The sequence below is a fragment of the Trachurus japonicus genome, chromosome 8, assembly GCF_045865225.1.
Source record: "Trachurus japonicus isolate A0001 chromosome 8, Traja_1.0".
Classification (NCBI taxonomy): Eukaryota; Metazoa; Chordata; class Actinopteri; order Carangiformes; family Carangidae; genus Trachurus; species Trachurus japonicus.
In genome coordinates, this window is record NC_140914.1 from 828286 (window position 1) to 845548 (window position 17263).

The following is a 17263-nucleotide window of genomic DNA, read 5'->3' on the forward strand; positions in this document are numbered from 1 at the left end:
CAAATTCAACTTGAGGGTGTATGTTCTTATCATTTTAAGTCTAAAAGAAGGAATGTGAAGATTTTCAGTTTAACGTCTCCTGTTTTGCGGTAGCTGCGTCTGTCCCCGCATCGCTACGGCAGCAATGAATGGGAGTGGATGCAAGTTCCGCTGGTTAGGCTGTTTACATCCCTCAAAGCCGCAATTTTTTTCCACAGACAGCGTCAGATGGTTACTCAAACATGCACTGAGAAGTTTCTTTACTTCAAGCAAGCCGACATGCTTGTAAAACTAGATCTAAATTCAAAGTCTCACGCGAGACCCTGTTGCCGTGCTCGGTGCATTCAGGGGTAGTCAGAAAGCTACCGTTTGTGTCATAAACACAGGAATATCGACTCTTGACTTGCTTCAAGTAAAAAAAACGTATCGGCGCATGTTTGAGTCGCCACCTGAAGCGTTGCTGCCGTAGCGATGCGGGGACAGACCAAGCTACCGCAAAACAGGAGCGATTAAACTGAAAATCTTCACATTCCTTCTTTTAGACCCAAAATGATAGGAACATACACCCCCAAGTTGAATTCACCTGGAATTGTCCTTAAAGGTTTATTTGTAATGTTTCGGTCTGCTGCCTGAAATAAACCTATTTCTATTTTCTATTTCCTATGTACGAAAGAAGCAATATTTGAAAATGTGTTATTAAAGTTTTCCTTTGAAAATGTTTAAAAGCCATATGTAAATGTTTATACATTTAGAGATAGTACAAGTTTCTGTATTATTTGCAATGTATTATTATAATTTGGATGTGGTTTAAATACATTAAAGTATGTTTTTTTACCTGGAAGTAGTCCCACAAGTCTTTCAGCCTTTAGTATACTTGTAACACATTTGCATGAAGGTAGAAAGTAGTATACCAAAAGTATAATTAAGTATATATTTTAATACACTAACATCTAATTTTTAATGTACTTATAATACAAACAAAGTACACTTTAATTTAACTAATTAGGCATGTATTAGTACATGAAATGTCATGTACTTAAAGTGCACTAAATATACTTTAAGTTGTTCCACTTTAGTACACAAAAGTACACTAAATACACTTTAAGTTGAGCTTTTCTACAACTTAATTACAATTTAAATATACTTAACACAAAATTAGTTGTTCCAATTTAGCACTCTTCAAGTTAACTAATCTTAGACACACTTGAAATATAATGATGATTAGTGCGGCTTGAAGTACACAAAAGTATGCTAAATTTTAGTACACTTAGTACATTAATTTTTCACCAGGGTTAGTACATGGTTTTCAGACGTGGTAAATAAAGACGCAAAAACAGCCACCGCAATCTCTTCCTGGTTTGGTAAATCACATTGCACGCGCTAAATAAATCTATTTGCATCTACTCCTCCCAGTATTTTGCACGTTCTGGCTGAAACGCCCATATTTACATATTCATCAAGGCAAACACGCTAAATGGATCACACGTGCTATTCTGCCCGTGTGAGGGACGCAATCCTCGGTGCGTCCAGTTAGTAGATCAGGTTCCACATTTGTTTGCGCGTGTAATCACGTTTGCACACGTTTTAATACACGCAAACCTTTAGTAAATCCGGCCCTATCTGTACAGTGTTGAAATCCCCCGTCCCCTGCCGGATAATCCGACCACCGACCACCCCCCCAATTAATTAGTTGGACTTACGATCCTCCAGCTTTTTGCTTTCTGTCGTCCTCCAGCAGCACACCCGGGTGTCGGTTACACCCTGCCTTTCCGAAGCCCCGCCTTTCCGAAAATAGACTTCCATTCATCGTAATAGCGGGGTTTTCTATTTTTTCTAAAGACCCCGCTATTCCGAACGGACAGACAGACGTCAGTGCGCAGTGCGCATTGATCCTTTTTTCCTTTTTGGGGTCAAACGGATCATGTGCATAATTAACTGCAAAACAAGCAAATACTTAATATTATGACATATAACGTTCATTATGCTTCTAGCCTGTCTAGCCTCTACCTGGTCTTTTTACTAAACTTAACCAACTCCATTCTTCATTGCCTAAACCCAACCAAAGCATCTCCCTCAGTCAGCTGTCAGCACGAGCGGCTGCAGCAGCCTCGCGCCCGTGTGAGCTCAAGCCGGCTTCAGCGGAACGGGGGGGGGGGGGAATGTATTTCTATTACTGTATAACGTCACGCGGTGGGGGGGGGGGGCCTGTGTCGGAACAGCAGAGTGTCGAAGTGGAGGTATGTCGGAATGGAAAGCTGTCCCCCTGGGTGTCGCTGCTTCAGGTGTTCGTTCATGGCTGTGGTGCTGCTGTAGTACGCCAACTCAGCTTTGCAAAGGCTACAGATGACCAAGTCATTTGTTTTCTCTTTAAAATAAGGGGGTCCATACTTTAGACTTCTTTGAGCGTTTTTTTAGCTGCTTTGTAGTGCCACTGCTTTCTTCTTCGCCAGAAGCGCTGGGACCTGGAGCCTCCGCCATTTCTGTTCTTCTGCTGCAGCTGCACGTGTTCACAACTTGACGGTGTGTTGTCTACCTGTCGAGGTATTTACGTCATCGACGTAATCGAAAACAACTCAACGGTATATTGCATGTGTCGACGTATTTACGTCATCGACGTAATCGATTAGGTCGATTAATCGGGGCAGCCCTAATCATGGCATTGACGGACCGCAACTGGCACTGGTCTTAGAGAGTTGCACAAGTTCAGATGGCTGTAAGCCTAGCTGCTTTTGAGTCTCCTTGAATTTGTGATGGTTAACAAGAGAGACAGAGAAGAATGTGTACACAGGTCAAAGAAATCCTTGGCCTCAGGTAAGGCTTGGCAGGTGAAACACAGGACTAGATTAAGTTGATGTGCATAGCAGTGCACATAAATGGCCATGGGATGATTCTCTCTGAATTTAGCTTGGACCCCTCCAACTGTCCCATTCATGACCGATGTGTCATGTTCGTGTTCCAAGGATGAGGCCGTGTTGATAGCAAGTAACTTTAATGTCTCACGTTCTCAACAACATACATGTGGCTCCATGCAGTCTTGCTCTACTCTGTTATATGGTACGCTGACTACAAACCAGTACTGCCGCCTAGCGGTCAAACATGTAATAACATCCAATCATAACATCCCCCTTTTTCTAAGGTAAAATGCATTAACATGAATCATCACATTAGCTGTGTCAGTTATTTCAACCATTTCACATTCAGCATAACTCTGCAACACATAAGCAGTATAAACAGTTTATATCAGATTGCATAACTCATATCTAAGCCAACACTAGACCATTTAGAACACATTCCCAACATCAATCAATATACATTTTGTTCAACATCTTTAACATGCATATTGAATTTTCTTTGTTTATAAGTTCAGTCTATCAGGCTTTCTGATTTCTCTTGTGGACCTTCTTAACTCAGGTTCGCTTGGAGTAGGTGTGTGAGAGTCAGTGTTACAGTCCATAGCAGGTGTGGGAATTACCTGAGATTCACCACAGGTTACACTGAGCTCACCAACAGTCCCTTGAGGAGTATTTAAAGGAGACATATTATGCTTATTTTACTGCTTTTTGCTTCCCATTGTTACAATTTTGAACACCTATAGAGTATTTCTGCATAAGTTTTAGCTCCAAAAACTATTTACGCCGGGTTCACACCGGACGCCGAAGCGCTGCGAATAGCCGCGGAACGGAGACCGCGTCCCTTCGGCGGCCAAGTTAACAGGTTCTGTAGTTCAGACCAGACGCGACGCGCCGCGAAGCGCCGCGATTGCTCGCGCCGTGCATTTATCGTTTCGGCGTCTGTTCTATTTTGTGCGCCGGCCGCGAGCAATCGCGTCAATCTTGGCAGGAAGTCATACATGAAACAACGAGAGAATCCGGTCAATTTTCAAAATAAAGCACTTTTCAAAATAAAATACAGCGATTGACAAATGCGACCGTATTTATATTTGTCAGACTCTCAACAGAGAACAAGCCGAAAACACACACACACACACAGGATAGGGAGACACGGAGTGGGCTGGCTGCAGGGGGGCGGGGGGGTCAAAACACACAAACAAACAGGGAAAGAGAGAGAGAGAGAGAGGCAGAGACGAGTTGTTGTCAAGTGAAGGACGACGTGAAATTCATCTTGGAAGTGAAGTACAGGGAGTTGTTTGACCCACAGCACACGGTGTTATAATTATATGAGGTTATTTACTTATCCATGATGTAAAAAACACAGCTCTGAATGTGAGTAAACAACAGCTGAGGAGCAGAGGCGCTCGCGACCGCCGCGGAGAAATCAGCGTCTGGTGTGAACTGGAGGGACGCGGCTCGCGCGCGATTTCCGCGGTCGCTATGTGGCCACTCCGGGAAACGCTTCGTTCTGGCTGCTGCTTTCCTCTGATTGGCTAGCTCAGTGGAAGATTCTACAGGCAGACCGAGGTTTCCCAGGCCCGCCCCCCACGTGTATTTGTTTACCCGTCAGCTTTATAAACATGGCAAGCTACGAGGTGCGTCCATATGTGTTGGACCCCGAGTCTGACCCGGAGAATTTCAGCCAGACAGAGGATAATCCGTCTCAGCCGCGGAGGATGGACCAAGAAGTGTCAGCATGGTAAGTGTTACCACTGTAAGTTTGGTTGCCAAGCAATATTGCTGTAACTGTTATAGCCAACAGTAGGCATCTTTATGTGTTTGCTTAGCTCAAAAGCCATATCTTACCTTTTCTTTTTTGCATTTGGAATAGGTGTACCTGTGGCAAATGCAATAAAATGGCAACTGAAGTTGAACACGTTGTAGGGAGATACCAAAGGTACAGTTGTCTAAAAAAGTGGGCGCATTACGTCAGTCCGACTTCCCATTTGCCCTGGATTTAGCCTATCGGTGAAGAGTGAACTGCTTAGCCTACAGTATGTTTTGTCTTCATAGCGCTGAAATATGACCAAGCACGCTGTCTGCTGCTGAAATATTAATGAGCGTGTCACTGCCCGCGAGAGAGAGTGAGAGGGGGGGGGGGGGGGGCTCCCCCACCCCCCCGGTGCTGATCACCCGCATCGGTCGCATCGGTCGCATCGGTCGCGGGCGAATGCATTTCTGCGTTATTTTGCATTACTGACGTAGCCTACCTTTTGGGGCATCCTTCTTTCAATTTGAAAAGGTAGTATGAACATTTAGAATTTTGTATGAGACGACTTCCTCTCTCTGGTCCATAAATCCCCAAAACAAGAATGTCAATATCAACTCTCACCTTTTTTAACTTTCAAAAGTTTCAAAATTTTTTTATCTTTCCTCTAGCCCAGCAAGATTATATTGTGATGTCTTTGTTCACAATAGGTAGTTAGAAGAATGAACCAGGTGCTACATCCCCTGATGTGCATGACTGACCACCCTGGCCTGGAGCCCAACTGCCTCAATCCATATACACTCCAAAATATGTACAACATATATCGAGCAGACTATGGGCCTCTGAGGAGGAGAAGCGAGGAAGAGTAAGTTCTATCTTCTATCTTTAGCAATATATTTTTAAATAAATCTTGTTACTAACATAATGCAAACCAACATAACACTTCTGCTATGCAATAAACTCTTTGAAACCTATCCACTTACCAATGCTGCTGTTGGTTTGGTACATTTAATTGAAAGGCAGCTACATTTTTCAGATTGGTTGACAGTACAGGTCATTGCAACGGCAGCTTAGTGAATGTAAAAATCTACATATGATGCGAAACCTGTGGAGCTAGCTCAGGCAGATGACTTAAGCTGTGCCCATCCTGAACTGCAGCTAAAAACAAATCAAACCACAAGACACAAACATACACAAAAACAATGAATGAGGGAAATTGCACAAACTATATTTTGTTCTGTAATAAATCTGTAATTCTGTAATGTGCTTTTATGCAGGCGGTTCCGTTATGTGGCCTACAGAAGCTTCATCAGTTGGTGTTGGGGATATTTGGGAAGACGCATCAGGGTGGTGATTCCGTCGTGTGTGGTTGGCCGGATACGCCAGGAGTTTGCTGATCCCTCTGGGCAATATGTTGGTTTCTGGCCATCCCTTGGCTGAACCGGGATTTATGTTCGGCGATGACCTCTTCCTTTGAGGGCCTCTCAAACTGCGCAGCCAGGTCCTCCGGCACCGTGATCAGTTGCATTTCCTCGACATATGGGGAGGGATCTTCAAACACCTCCTCGAACACCAGAGCCATGAGGTCCTGCACATAATCTAAAAGAACAACAAAACAACAAATTAATTTGTATATAAAACACGCATATTTTTGGAAATGTATAAGTATTTGTTTGTTTTGTTATTTATTTCCATGTCTTTTATCGTGTAACTGAATATATTTTTTAAACTAACTGAATGTTGCCTTGGTCTTGACAGGCTTAACTGTTGCTTTTCCTCTTTTAGACTTAGGAAAAGTCAGTCTGTACATGGGTTGTCCTTCAGCTGTTCTGGCCTGTTCCCGCTCGGCATTCTCATTAAAATGCATTGCAGACAGATATAGCCTACAATGAAATTTACAGAAGTTATTGATTTCCAAAAACTGTTGAGAGACAATCATGATACTAAACTTAGGCATGTCACAGATTTGTGTAAAATACAAGAGATCCTACAGTAAATGTGTTTGTTCTAGGAGTTATTACCTGCAGAGCATTCCAATGAAGGGATAAACTACATTCTTTGGAGCGAAGCATAGAATTACGCTGTGAAATGCCTCCAAAGACGATGTTTGGAAGGTGTGGCTCAACTTCTCAACATCTCCAAGGACCCTTTTACTCATCATCAGCTTTTCTGCTTTGTAAAGTGCCATTGAACCTGACACAGCAGAGAGACAAAGTAGAGTGTGTGCAGCGTGTAAGTACAACAGTTTGTAAAAAAAAATTATGACAGTGGTGGAGATTATAACAAAATAATAACCTGGTTTAAACCACTTGCTGGGGTCTCTGGTGATCTGATCAGGATGAGCACACTTTGGGAAGAGGGGGTCTTCATGTGTGTGCACATTCTGGATGTGGTTTGCCAAGGACTTCCATTTTGCCACCTTCTCAGGCCCAGTCTCTGAGGATGTTGCTGTCCAGTAGATGTGGTTCTTGATGGAAGGCAACCACTTTGCCACCACCTGGCAGTCTTTATTTTTAGCAAGGCCAGACAGTTTTTTGGACAAACCTAAGAAGGGGGTCATGTGGAAAAGATTTGAAACATATGAGTTTGCAGAATGTGTGTAACATTAATTTTAGTAATACTAATGAGTACAGTTTTTACCCTTCTCAAAGTGCCACACATCATAGTACTGAGTGATGTTTTGTTCCCTCAAGTACTTCTGGACCTGGGTGTGGCGGTCAGTGACAATGTAGTCCACCTTCACATTGTTGGACTCAAGAAGATGAAGTGCTCTTTTTAGGCCTTCCTTCTCCATATGGACGCTGCCACCAACTTCATTACTCTGTAGCAAAGAAGGGATACATGTATAAGAATGCATCCTATTACCATTATGTTCAAAGAAGAGATTTTCTGTACCTGCACCAGCTGAATATCTATTATTTGGTTGCGTTCCAGACTCACAAGGGTGTAACTTCCAAATTTGGCTGAGTGACCTAATACAGAATAAGATAGATAGAAAGAGAATACTTTATTCATCCCTAGCAGGGAAATTCAAGTTAGTCCAGTAGCTCACACAACAATGATACAAAAAAGATGAACACAAAAAACATTTTTAACAAGTGTTATATAAAAAATAAAAAAGAATACATGTTAATGGCCATATTATATTTTACATAAAAATAAATATCTATAGGCTTAATGTTAAAATTACAATGTTTTGACATGATAAAAGTAGTTATGTGATTCTGTCAGGTTTCATTTCCTACCTGGTGAGTCTGCCCTCATGTCTCCACCCAGTGCCAGCTTGCCTTGTAGTTTTAAGTTTTGGAGTACGATGTCTTGATCTTGCTTCCACTTGTGGTTTATAGCAGGTTCCAGATATGTCCTTGCATGTCTTCTGAAGGTGTCATATTTGAAAAGCTGCATACTGATGGCCTTGCAGATCTGAAAATAAAACAGAGTTGATATTGACATTCTTGTTTTGGGGATTTATGGACCAGAGAGAGGAAGTCGTCTCATACAAAATTCTAAATGTTCATACTACCTTTTCAAATTGAAAGAAGGATGCCCCAGTGAAGTAGACACCTGCAGACACCTCCAAGTTACCAACTGGTGTGCTCCCTTTCACTGGCTGACTCTGGTTTCAAAAAGCTGGTTTCAAAAAGCTCTCTGAGACAGCTCTCGAAGACAATGAATTTAGGCTGGTGATGTACAGCAGATTCTGTCTCACTGTATGTAAAGAAAAAAAAATCAGTTCTCACTCAACGCAACACGCAACACAAAACACTATACATTGTAGGAAATTTCAGCAAAGCCTCTTTCAGACATGATGTGCTTCACAGACTCAAACTGTGATTTTACCTCATTTTAGATGTGCCTGACAAAGACTCCCCAGGCTGGTATGTGGAGTCGAGTGTCTGTTGCATTTCTGATAGACTGTCCTCTGCTGTCTCTTCTTCTTCATCGTCCTCCTCCTCCAGAAACTCCAAGCGAGGCCTCTTTGCAGGTCTGCTCCAAGATAAATCATCAGACTTTTTTACAGGGGTAGATGTTAGCTGCATCCATGGGGGGTGGGAGTCTGTTTCTGTGGCCCTACTAAAAGAGGACACAGTGGCCTGGGTACCTGATAGAACACAGACCCAACAACAGTTAGTAGTTGTATACAAGTTAATTCAACAGTAGCAATCTGCCAATATTATGATGTTATTATGTTTTTGTATGTTACTAACATTGCTCATACATTTAACAACAAAAAACATTTTTCTTTAGTTCCCACCAAACATACCTTTACTTCTCACGTGATGTTTTAATGTTCCATAAGCCAACTGAGTGGCTACGGATCTGTGTCCTGTGAGACCTGACAGATTACACTGGGTGCCTATGGATGCCATGCTGGTGAGTGTCTGGGTAGAGACGCTGACTTTCCCTACAGGCACATGTGTGCAAACACTGGCAGAGGTAGCCTGTTATGGTGAAAAGTAACATTAGTCTTAAAGGGACAGTATGTGACATTTACCCCCATCTAGCGGTGCGGTTGCATGTCGGCACGTATTCTTGCTGTTGCGTTTACGTAAACTCGGGCAGAAGTCAGAAAAACAACACACGCTGCATGTATCAGGATAAACAAGCCTCTATGTAAACAAACGGTCCGCCAGCACGAGGCAAAACAATACAGGCGTGACAATATGTTGTAGGGCCCGACCGATTTATCGGCGAGCCGATTAAATCGGCCGATTATAGCCCATTTGAGAATAATCGGTAATCGGCCAAAACTCGCCGACTGTCGCCGATATTTTCAGAAATAAAATGCAGGGAATAAGACTTGGTTTTACTTTGAAAATGTTCCCCCATTTAAAAAGATCCCCCGACATTAGGCTATTTATCCTGTAGAGGGCGCATCCTCTCTCTCTCCACTATCCACTATAACCACCTCACAGCAGAGTGACTGAGCAGGACATGCTTTCCTTTTCTTTTCTTTTTTGCCGCGGTCGGGTGAATTAATTAATGCTCGTGATTCCGGCCGTGTTGGGTCCGAGATTCAACAAGCCGGTCGGGTTTTACCGTAGGCTAATTACAGGCAGTATGCCCGTTTATCACCAATAAACACAGTACCTAGATGAGGTGGGTGAGTGACTGAGCTGACTGAGGCTGTAACACGGGGGGGGGGGGGGGGGGGGGGGGGTGGGGGAGCGGTGCGGGTCTCTGACTGCAGCGGGACTATCATGTCTCTGCTCCGTGAGACTGACCGCCTGTGAGCGCTGTGGGACCGGGGCTCGCGGCAGCACCCGCTAATGGTTGAAAACAGCGGTGTTACGTGCTTCCACTTCGAGTTCAACAAACCAGAAACGTCTGGAACAACATTCGCTAAAGAAAAAAAGAGAGAGAGCGAGAGAGAGAGAGACCGCCGTGCCGTGTAAAAAACAACAACAACAACAAAAAAGTGTCACGTGTCATGACTTCCTGTATCTGGCCCTTCAAATTAAAAGCCTACAGCCTTTCACAGTTCAGTCATATTGATTTTGACTTAATTTTGACAAGACAGGGCTCCAAATGTTGTTGTTTTTTCCTGCAACCAATTGACCAAGGAAATTTTGGCAGCCCTAATTTATATATTATATAATTTATGTAGATATATTACTTAAATTAATAACATTTTAAAACTTTATATTAAAAAAAATAATCGGCCGATTAATCGGTTATCGGATTTTTTACCCCCTAATAATCGTAATCGGCATCGGCCCCAAAAAATCCATATCGGTCGGGCCCTAATATGTTGTCATGGCGATGTCGTATTGTTTATCTGACCCACGTTTTACCGGCTTTCTCTCGTCGAGTAAAATAACATCCAGTCGGTTTGCCGATGGCGTCACTCACGGCGTCATTCAGGTGTCTGACTGCACCTGAAGGCAACACCAGTGCCTCTGTCCTTCCTCACACTAGCCTACACGGTGGTGACAGTTTTAACAGGCGCTGTCTGGAAAACTTTCTCCCCGAGCCGAGAAGCTCCGGCGGCCCTTTGTTTCGCAAACCCGGCGTCATACTGACCCTTGTTGAGAAAGCTGTCAGAGCTGAAGTGACGATCACAAACCACGACATTTGGCTGAGGCCGTTGGTCAACAAAAACAAATCCTTCCCAGAGCTTTCTACTTTCGTTGTCTTTGGGCAAGGAAAACAGCTGTGAATGTCCTTCACAACCCAAAAAACAATAACGGACTGTTCGGCTTTTTTCAAAATTTCTTTGAAGAAGCAGGGAGAGATGCCGGCTGGGGGTGGGCGTCGTGGGTTTGTTTTGGTCAGAACCTGGTCAGAACCCTGGCAGTTCGGACAATAGTCCTGATTGGATGGTAAAACCTTATGTCAGGTTTTGCACAAATCTCGCGGAGATATCGTTACCAAGGGTACAGGGAGACTGAAGAGCAGGTGAAATCTCGTTGGGGGATTACAGCAGGACCCCTACAGCTCATGTTGTGCAACTTCACAGAGGTTCAGCATAGACATATGGCATTATAACATTGTACACATGATCTGAAATAGGGAACAGCATAATATGTCTCCTTTATCCCTCCTGTTGACCTAACATTGGGACATACGTCCCCTGATCTTTAGGGTCAAACTGTCTTCCCTCTAGGTCAGAATTACCCAGCTATGGCACAGGCCCTTATGCGTGTGTGTGTGTGTGTGTGTGTGTGTGTGTGTGTGTGTGTGTGTGTGTGTGTGTGTGTGTGTGAGAGAGAGAGAGAGAGAGAGAGAGAGAGAGAGGTGCAACATTGTTACCCACCAAGGGCAAAGGAAGATATTATTATTATTATTATTATCATCATCATCATCATCATCATCATCATCATCATCATCATCAGTCTCTCCTATTCTCTCTGGGTCTCATTTACCCAGCCAGGGCACAGGACTTTGTGTATGAAAGGAAAAGTCAGGAAACACACGCGTGTCCTCTCGGGTCAGAGTGTCCCATTTCTCCTGTCCGGGTCAAATGTGGGGACTGTGTGTGTGTGTGTGTTGTGTCTGTGTCTGTGTGTGTAAGATAGAGGACACCTGCACGTCTCTAGGGTCAGAGTGTCCACCGTGTCCTCCCCCCGGGTCATAGGTTCCACTTACTGCAGGGGACAGTGTGTGTGTGTTAGAGGTAAGATCGGGCCTAAAAAATCCAGCCCGACCCGACCCAGGCCCGCGGGATTAAAACCCGACCCGGCCCGAACCCGAGCAATTAACTTGATTTGCAGGCCCGAGCCCGAACCAAACCTGAAATTTCATATTTTATTTGTGAGGACTCAGAGACTCTAGCGCGGCACTTTAAGAGAGAGAGAGAGAGAGAGAGAGAGAGAGAGAGAGAGAGAGAGAGCGCGCGCGCAGAGAGAGAGACGGGGAGAGGGAGATTTTTTTTTGATTTTTAAAACCAAACTTTAATTATCAGTCCATACTATTGCACACAACTCTATCAAATTCAATCACACAATTGCAACAGAGAAAAACAGGACATAATCAACTGAGCAACAGAAAAAGACTCAGAAACTCAGGACTAGTGAGTCCTCCTGGACTGAACACAAAACACCATTTACAGCCCAGGTCTTTACAAAACCTTCTGTCTGGTCAGTCAGCCTGTAGAAGCTGAACTCCACCCTCAGCCGAGAGAGAGAGCGCGCGCAGAGAGACAAAGAAGAGCAATGACGGGGTGGATAATAGACAGACTTGGGCTTAAGATCTTGGGCTTACACTGCAAGACTATTCGTCTGTTCACATCTCAAACTGCACGAGCTTCCCTCTTCAGTCCTACGTCTCAGATCAGTCTCAGACCCCCACTAATTGCACGTCGTTCTACGATTGCTCTCCACCACGATTACCCTGCGATGCCGCTGAGATTTGTGCTGCTCTATAATTGCTCGATTGTAAACATCAAATTGACATTGGTTCCTGATGTTGGTTCCTATAGCAGAGTCCATGTGGACGATCAGACCGACAAACACACAGACAGACAGCGCGCATCACCTCCAAGCCCGGTGCTGCAGAGAGAGAGAGAGAGGGAGAGAGGGAGAGGACGGCGCTACTCTCTCCAGCCAGCTGACGTGTAGTTCACCTGCGGCTCACCTGCAGCTGTCAGAGGAGCCTCACTAGTTCTCTCTCTGGCCTGCACTTTAAAAGTTCAGCTGATCAGGTCAGCTGAGCTGAGCCAGAGCACAGTGGACGTGGCTGGTGTGTAGGCTCGCTATTTTATACTGTAACGGCAAGAAAAAAATAATCGTCCTCAATCGCTGATTGTCTGATAGTAGCCTACGTGTGTGTGTATTTGTCGGGCTGATCTTCCACCACGGACTGCGCTGCATTACTGATCATCACCCGGTCACCCTGTCTGTCACAGCTGTGGTCTAACTTCAGCTTCTCACTTCCCTGTCCCTCCTCTCTCTGTCTGCCCGTTCTAACTCCATCTGACGAAGTTCAGCATCACATTCAGGTTCATAAAGGCTCTGTGCTGTGATGAGGCGACTTCTGTTTTTTTGTGGACCACGGTGTCTCGTGGCCAAACTACTCAGTCAGGTCCTCGAAACGCATCAAAGTCGGCGCACTGTGATGTTAGTGTAGCAACATCACAGTGAGTTGTGACAAGATTACTGATTTAATCTCGGTGTTTCCTACACATCATGGCCCACGCCACTAACTCGGCTCTGCCTCTGACACTAACAGGGCATTTTGCAGCACTCATCCAGAGTCTGGCTCTGCGCTGCGGCTCCTGTCCTGTTTAGTTAAATAGCAATTACCTTACAGCGCCCTCTCTGTTTTTTTTTCCCTAATTATTTATTTTATAACAAGTATTCCTCAGTTTAGTATCTCCACACATCGTTTATACATTTCTATAAACATATATTAAAAAAAAAAAAAAAGTCAGCGAGAGAGAAGCCCGGCCCGACCCGACCCGAACGTAATGATTGACATTTTATACCCGACCCGACCCGAAATTCGGGTAGGGTCGGGGTCGGGCTCGGGCTTAAGATCTTACCTCTAGTGTGTGTGTGTGACCGTATCTCTCTCTCTCTCTCTCTCTCTCTCTCTCTCCCTCTCTGTGTGTCTTTCTCTCTCTGTGTGAGACAGAAGACACATGCACGTCTCTAGGGTCAGAGTGTCCACCGTGTCCTCCCCCCGGGTCATAGGTTCCACTTACTGCAGGGGACAGCGTGTCTGTGTGTGACCGTATCTCTCTCTCTCTCTCTCTCTCTCTCTCAATTCAATTTCAATTTAACAAGCTTTATTGGCATGACTGTCATTACAATATTGCCAAAGCATTACAAAAATGGTAAAATAACACATACAATATAAATAAATAAACAGATAATATAATAATACAGATGATACTAATGAACAAACAGTGTAGATATCATTTAGCAGGTAAAACTCAACAGGAGCAGCAGCAGCTGCTCATATAGAGGAGCTCATGTTGAGCAGCTCTTCTCTCTTTTTGTGACAGGCACAAACATATTTTGCTGCTTCTAGAGCAGTGGCTCTTTGTTCTCCTAACAAATTACAGAATTTGTCCTGGTCTGAGAGTTGGGTGAAGTTGGGTGTTGTTAGTGTGATGTTAGTGTATGTCTGTGTTCTGATGTGTGTGTATGCGTCACAGTGCAGCAGGAAGTGCTGCTCTGTCTCCACCTGTCTATGTGGACAGAGCTGACAGAGGCGCTGGTCTCTGGGCAGCCAGGTCTGTCTGTGGCGGCCGCTCTCTAAGGCCAGGCTGTGGCCGCTGAGTCTGTACATAGTCAAGGTTTTCCTCAGTCTGGGGTCAGTTACTGAACTCAAGTAATTTGCCATGGAGTATTCTTTGTTTAGGGCCAAATAGCATTGCAGTTTGCTTTGGGATTTGGTTGTACACGTCCAATAGTTGATGTAATTGTCTTTTTGTTTTTCTATAATTTGGTGGGGCCGGATTGTGTGAGGGTGGTCTTGGTGCTCGGTGCTGGTGGAGCTGAGCCTGTGGACCAGCTGGCTGAGGGGACTCCTGTCTTTGCTCTCCTCTTGGCACTGCAGGGCTCTGTAGTGGTAGGAGTTGGGGTCGCTGGCTTTGAGGTGTTGATAGAATTTTATTGCTCTTTTTTGGATCCGAATTAAAAGGGGAAATTGGCCTAATTCAGCTCTGCATCCATTATTGGGGGTGTTCCTATGGACTTTGAGGATGTTTTTGCACGGCACGGTGGCACAGTGGTTAGCACTGTTGCCTCACAGCAAGAAGGTCCTGGGTTCGAATCCCGGGCCGCCCAGGGCCTTTCTGTGTGGAGTTTGCATGTTCTCCCCGTGTCTGCGTGGGTTTCCTCCGGGTGCTCCGGTTTCCCCCACCACTAAAAACATGTCGGCTAGGTTAATCCTCCAGTCAGTGCCCCTGACCAAAGGCACTGGCTCATAATCTGGAGTTGGTCCCCGGGCGCTGCACCGCGGCTGCCCACTGCTCCTCAGGGATGGGTTAAATGCAGAGAAAGAATTTCACTGTACTAGCTGTATATGTGACTAATAAAGTACCTTTTTTTTTTTTTTTTTTTTTTTTAAAATCTCGGTATGCAGGCTTTCGATCGGGTGTTTGTCCCATTTCCCCCAGTCTTGGGTTACAAGAGGACCCCACACCTCACTACCATATAGTATAATAGGTAGAGTTGAGCCAGATACTCGGCTGAAACGAGTATCCGGTACGGATAAAGCACTTTTGCCGAGTACGAGTATTATACGAGTAATACGAGTCAATATCTGTGCTCGGAAAAAAAAAAAAAATATTGAATGAAAATCCTCATTGGGTAGCTGGCTGTGTCTGCGTTCTGTGATAGGCTACAGCCCCTCCCCTACACACATGCAGGTGTGTTGCTGTGTCCCGCTCTGATCACTCACACACAGAACAGCTGACAGCTCTGTCTCTCTCTGTCTCTCCTTCACTCAGGTCTTCTCCCTTAACGTTTAGGGTTTCTTCAGCTTCAGCTTTGTTATTACTTCAGTCACTTACTTATGAACCAGTAGAGTTCTGGTAAACGTGGGTTCGTTCAGACGTGGTGCCGACTCGCGTTGCGTCTCTGCCTGTCGGAGATTTTTTTTTTTTTTCACACACGCTCTCTCTCTCTCCCTCCGCCGTTCGTCGGAGTTTTTTGTTTTTTTTTAAACCGTCAGCTGGCGCTAATCAGTTCACGCACTGAGTGTCTGACACTTTCTTTCTGTATTTCTTTTAAAAAAATAGTAGTGGTATAAATAATAGGCCTATTACAAAACACACACAAACTCTCTCTCTCTCCCCCCTCCTCTCTCTCTCATGATCAGTGATACAGAATAATGAGTGAAGAGAGAGTAGCTGACATTCAGCTGTCGCTGTCTCTCTCTTACTCACACACACACACACACACACACACACACACACACACACACACACCTGGTGTGGAAATAAAATAAAGTTAAAAATTAAAAATCACACTGATCATTTAAAAAAAAATTAAAATTAAAAAAAGAAAGTTATGTTGAGTATGAAAACTCTTGTTCATTACATTTTACTTAATAATTGCAACCACATGTGTTGTATTCATTGTTGCAAAACTTGTTGTGTAAATGAATAGTTTGTTTGCTATCATGATCAAAACCGCATTGATCTGAAGCTCAATGCTGATGCTGTCCTGTAAATAGTTTTCTAATCAGCAATAAATATAACAATTTCTGATCAATCCATATCAATTGCATGCTTAAAATAACATACCGGTTAAAGCCTCGGCCATTTCAAGACAACCCGACCCACTTCTGGGTTAAACCCTGCCCACTTCCGGTTTAGGCCCCGCCCACTCCGAGTACAGATACAGATACAGATAATTCATATGGTTAACAGATACAGATACAGATACAGATAATGCTGTACTCGCTCATCCCTAATAATAGGTTCAATTACCGATTTAAATATTTTCATCCAGACTCTAACAGGGATATCAATACATGAGGATTTTTTAATGGACCAGAAAGCTCTTCTGCCCTTGTCTCGCAGATCGTTAATGGCCAGATTGAAATTTCCTATGGCTGTAATGTTTAATCCGAGGTATGTGTAGCTGTGTGTGTGTTGTATGTCTGTAGAGTCCAGGAGGAACCTGTGTTGGTCTTTCTGACACTTGGGTCGTTTCTGGAAGACCATGACTCTGGTTTTGTCCAGGTTAATGGTCAGGGCCCAGGTCTGACAGAACTTTTGCAGATGATCTAATTGCTTTTGTAAAGCCTCCTTAGATGGAGCGAGCAGGATTAGATCATCTGCAAAGAGTAGACACTTGACTTCAGTGTCAGAGAGGGTGAGACCAGGGATGTCTGACTCTACCAGGGATTTGGCCAAATCATCAATATAAATATTGAAGAGGGTGGGGCTGAGACTGCAGCCCTGCTTCACCCCTCTACTTTGGGGGAAGAAGTCGGTTTCCATGATTCCAATTTTTACAGCGCATTGATTATTTATGTACATTGTCTTGATTATATCATAGGTTTTTCCCCCAATACCTTTTTCTAGTAGTTTCAGAAACAGACCATGATGCCAAATTGAGTCGAATGCTTTCTTGAAATCTACAAAACAAGAGAAGATTTTGTTTTTGTTCTGGTGGACGTGTTTCTGGATGAGGGTGTGGAGGGTGTAGATGTGGTCAGTGGTTCTGTGTTGTGGAGTGAATCCAATCTGACTCTTGCTCAGGACATTATGTTCACTGAGGAAGTT

The 17263-nt window shown here is 44.2% G+C and overlaps 1 protein-coding gene across 1 annotated transcript; it reads right to left on the bottom strand.

Moving 5' to 3' along the window:
* Nucleotides 1-5709: 5709 nt before the first annotated feature.
* LOC146982246 (uncharacterized) lies at nucleotides 5710-16978 on the bottom strand. Its single transcript, XM_085785560.1, has 7 exons — nucleotides 16877-16978; nucleotides 7219-7399; nucleotides 6874-7122; nucleotides 6600-6771; nucleotides 6313-6461; nucleotides 5960-6177; nucleotides 5710-5736 (listed from the first exon to the last, which is right to left on the bottom strand). The coding sequence occupies exons 1-7, from the start codon at nucleotides 16976-16978 to the stop codon at nucleotides 5710-5712; spliced, it is 1098 nt and encodes a 365-aa protein (XP_085641686.1).
* Between the last annotated feature and the right edge of the window lie 285 nt (nucleotides 16979-17263).

What these genes read in the sequence shown, in the direction of transcription:
- LOC146982246 (XM_085785560.1), bottom strand. Translation starts at nt 16,978, where the DNA reads ATGGAAACCGACTTCTTCCCCCAAAGTAGAGGGGTGAAGCAGGGCTGC. An exon ending in ATGATTTGGCCAAATCCCTG is followed by an intron (nt 7,400 to 16,876) that starts GTAGAGTCAGAC and finishes TCTTTGCTACAG; the next exon opens with AGTAATGAAGTTGGTGGCAG. An exon ending in TTCATTGGAATGCTCTGCAG is followed by an intron (nt 6,462 to 6,599) that starts GTAATAACTCCT and finishes ATTTCATTGTAG; the next exon opens with GCTATATCTGTCTGCAATGC.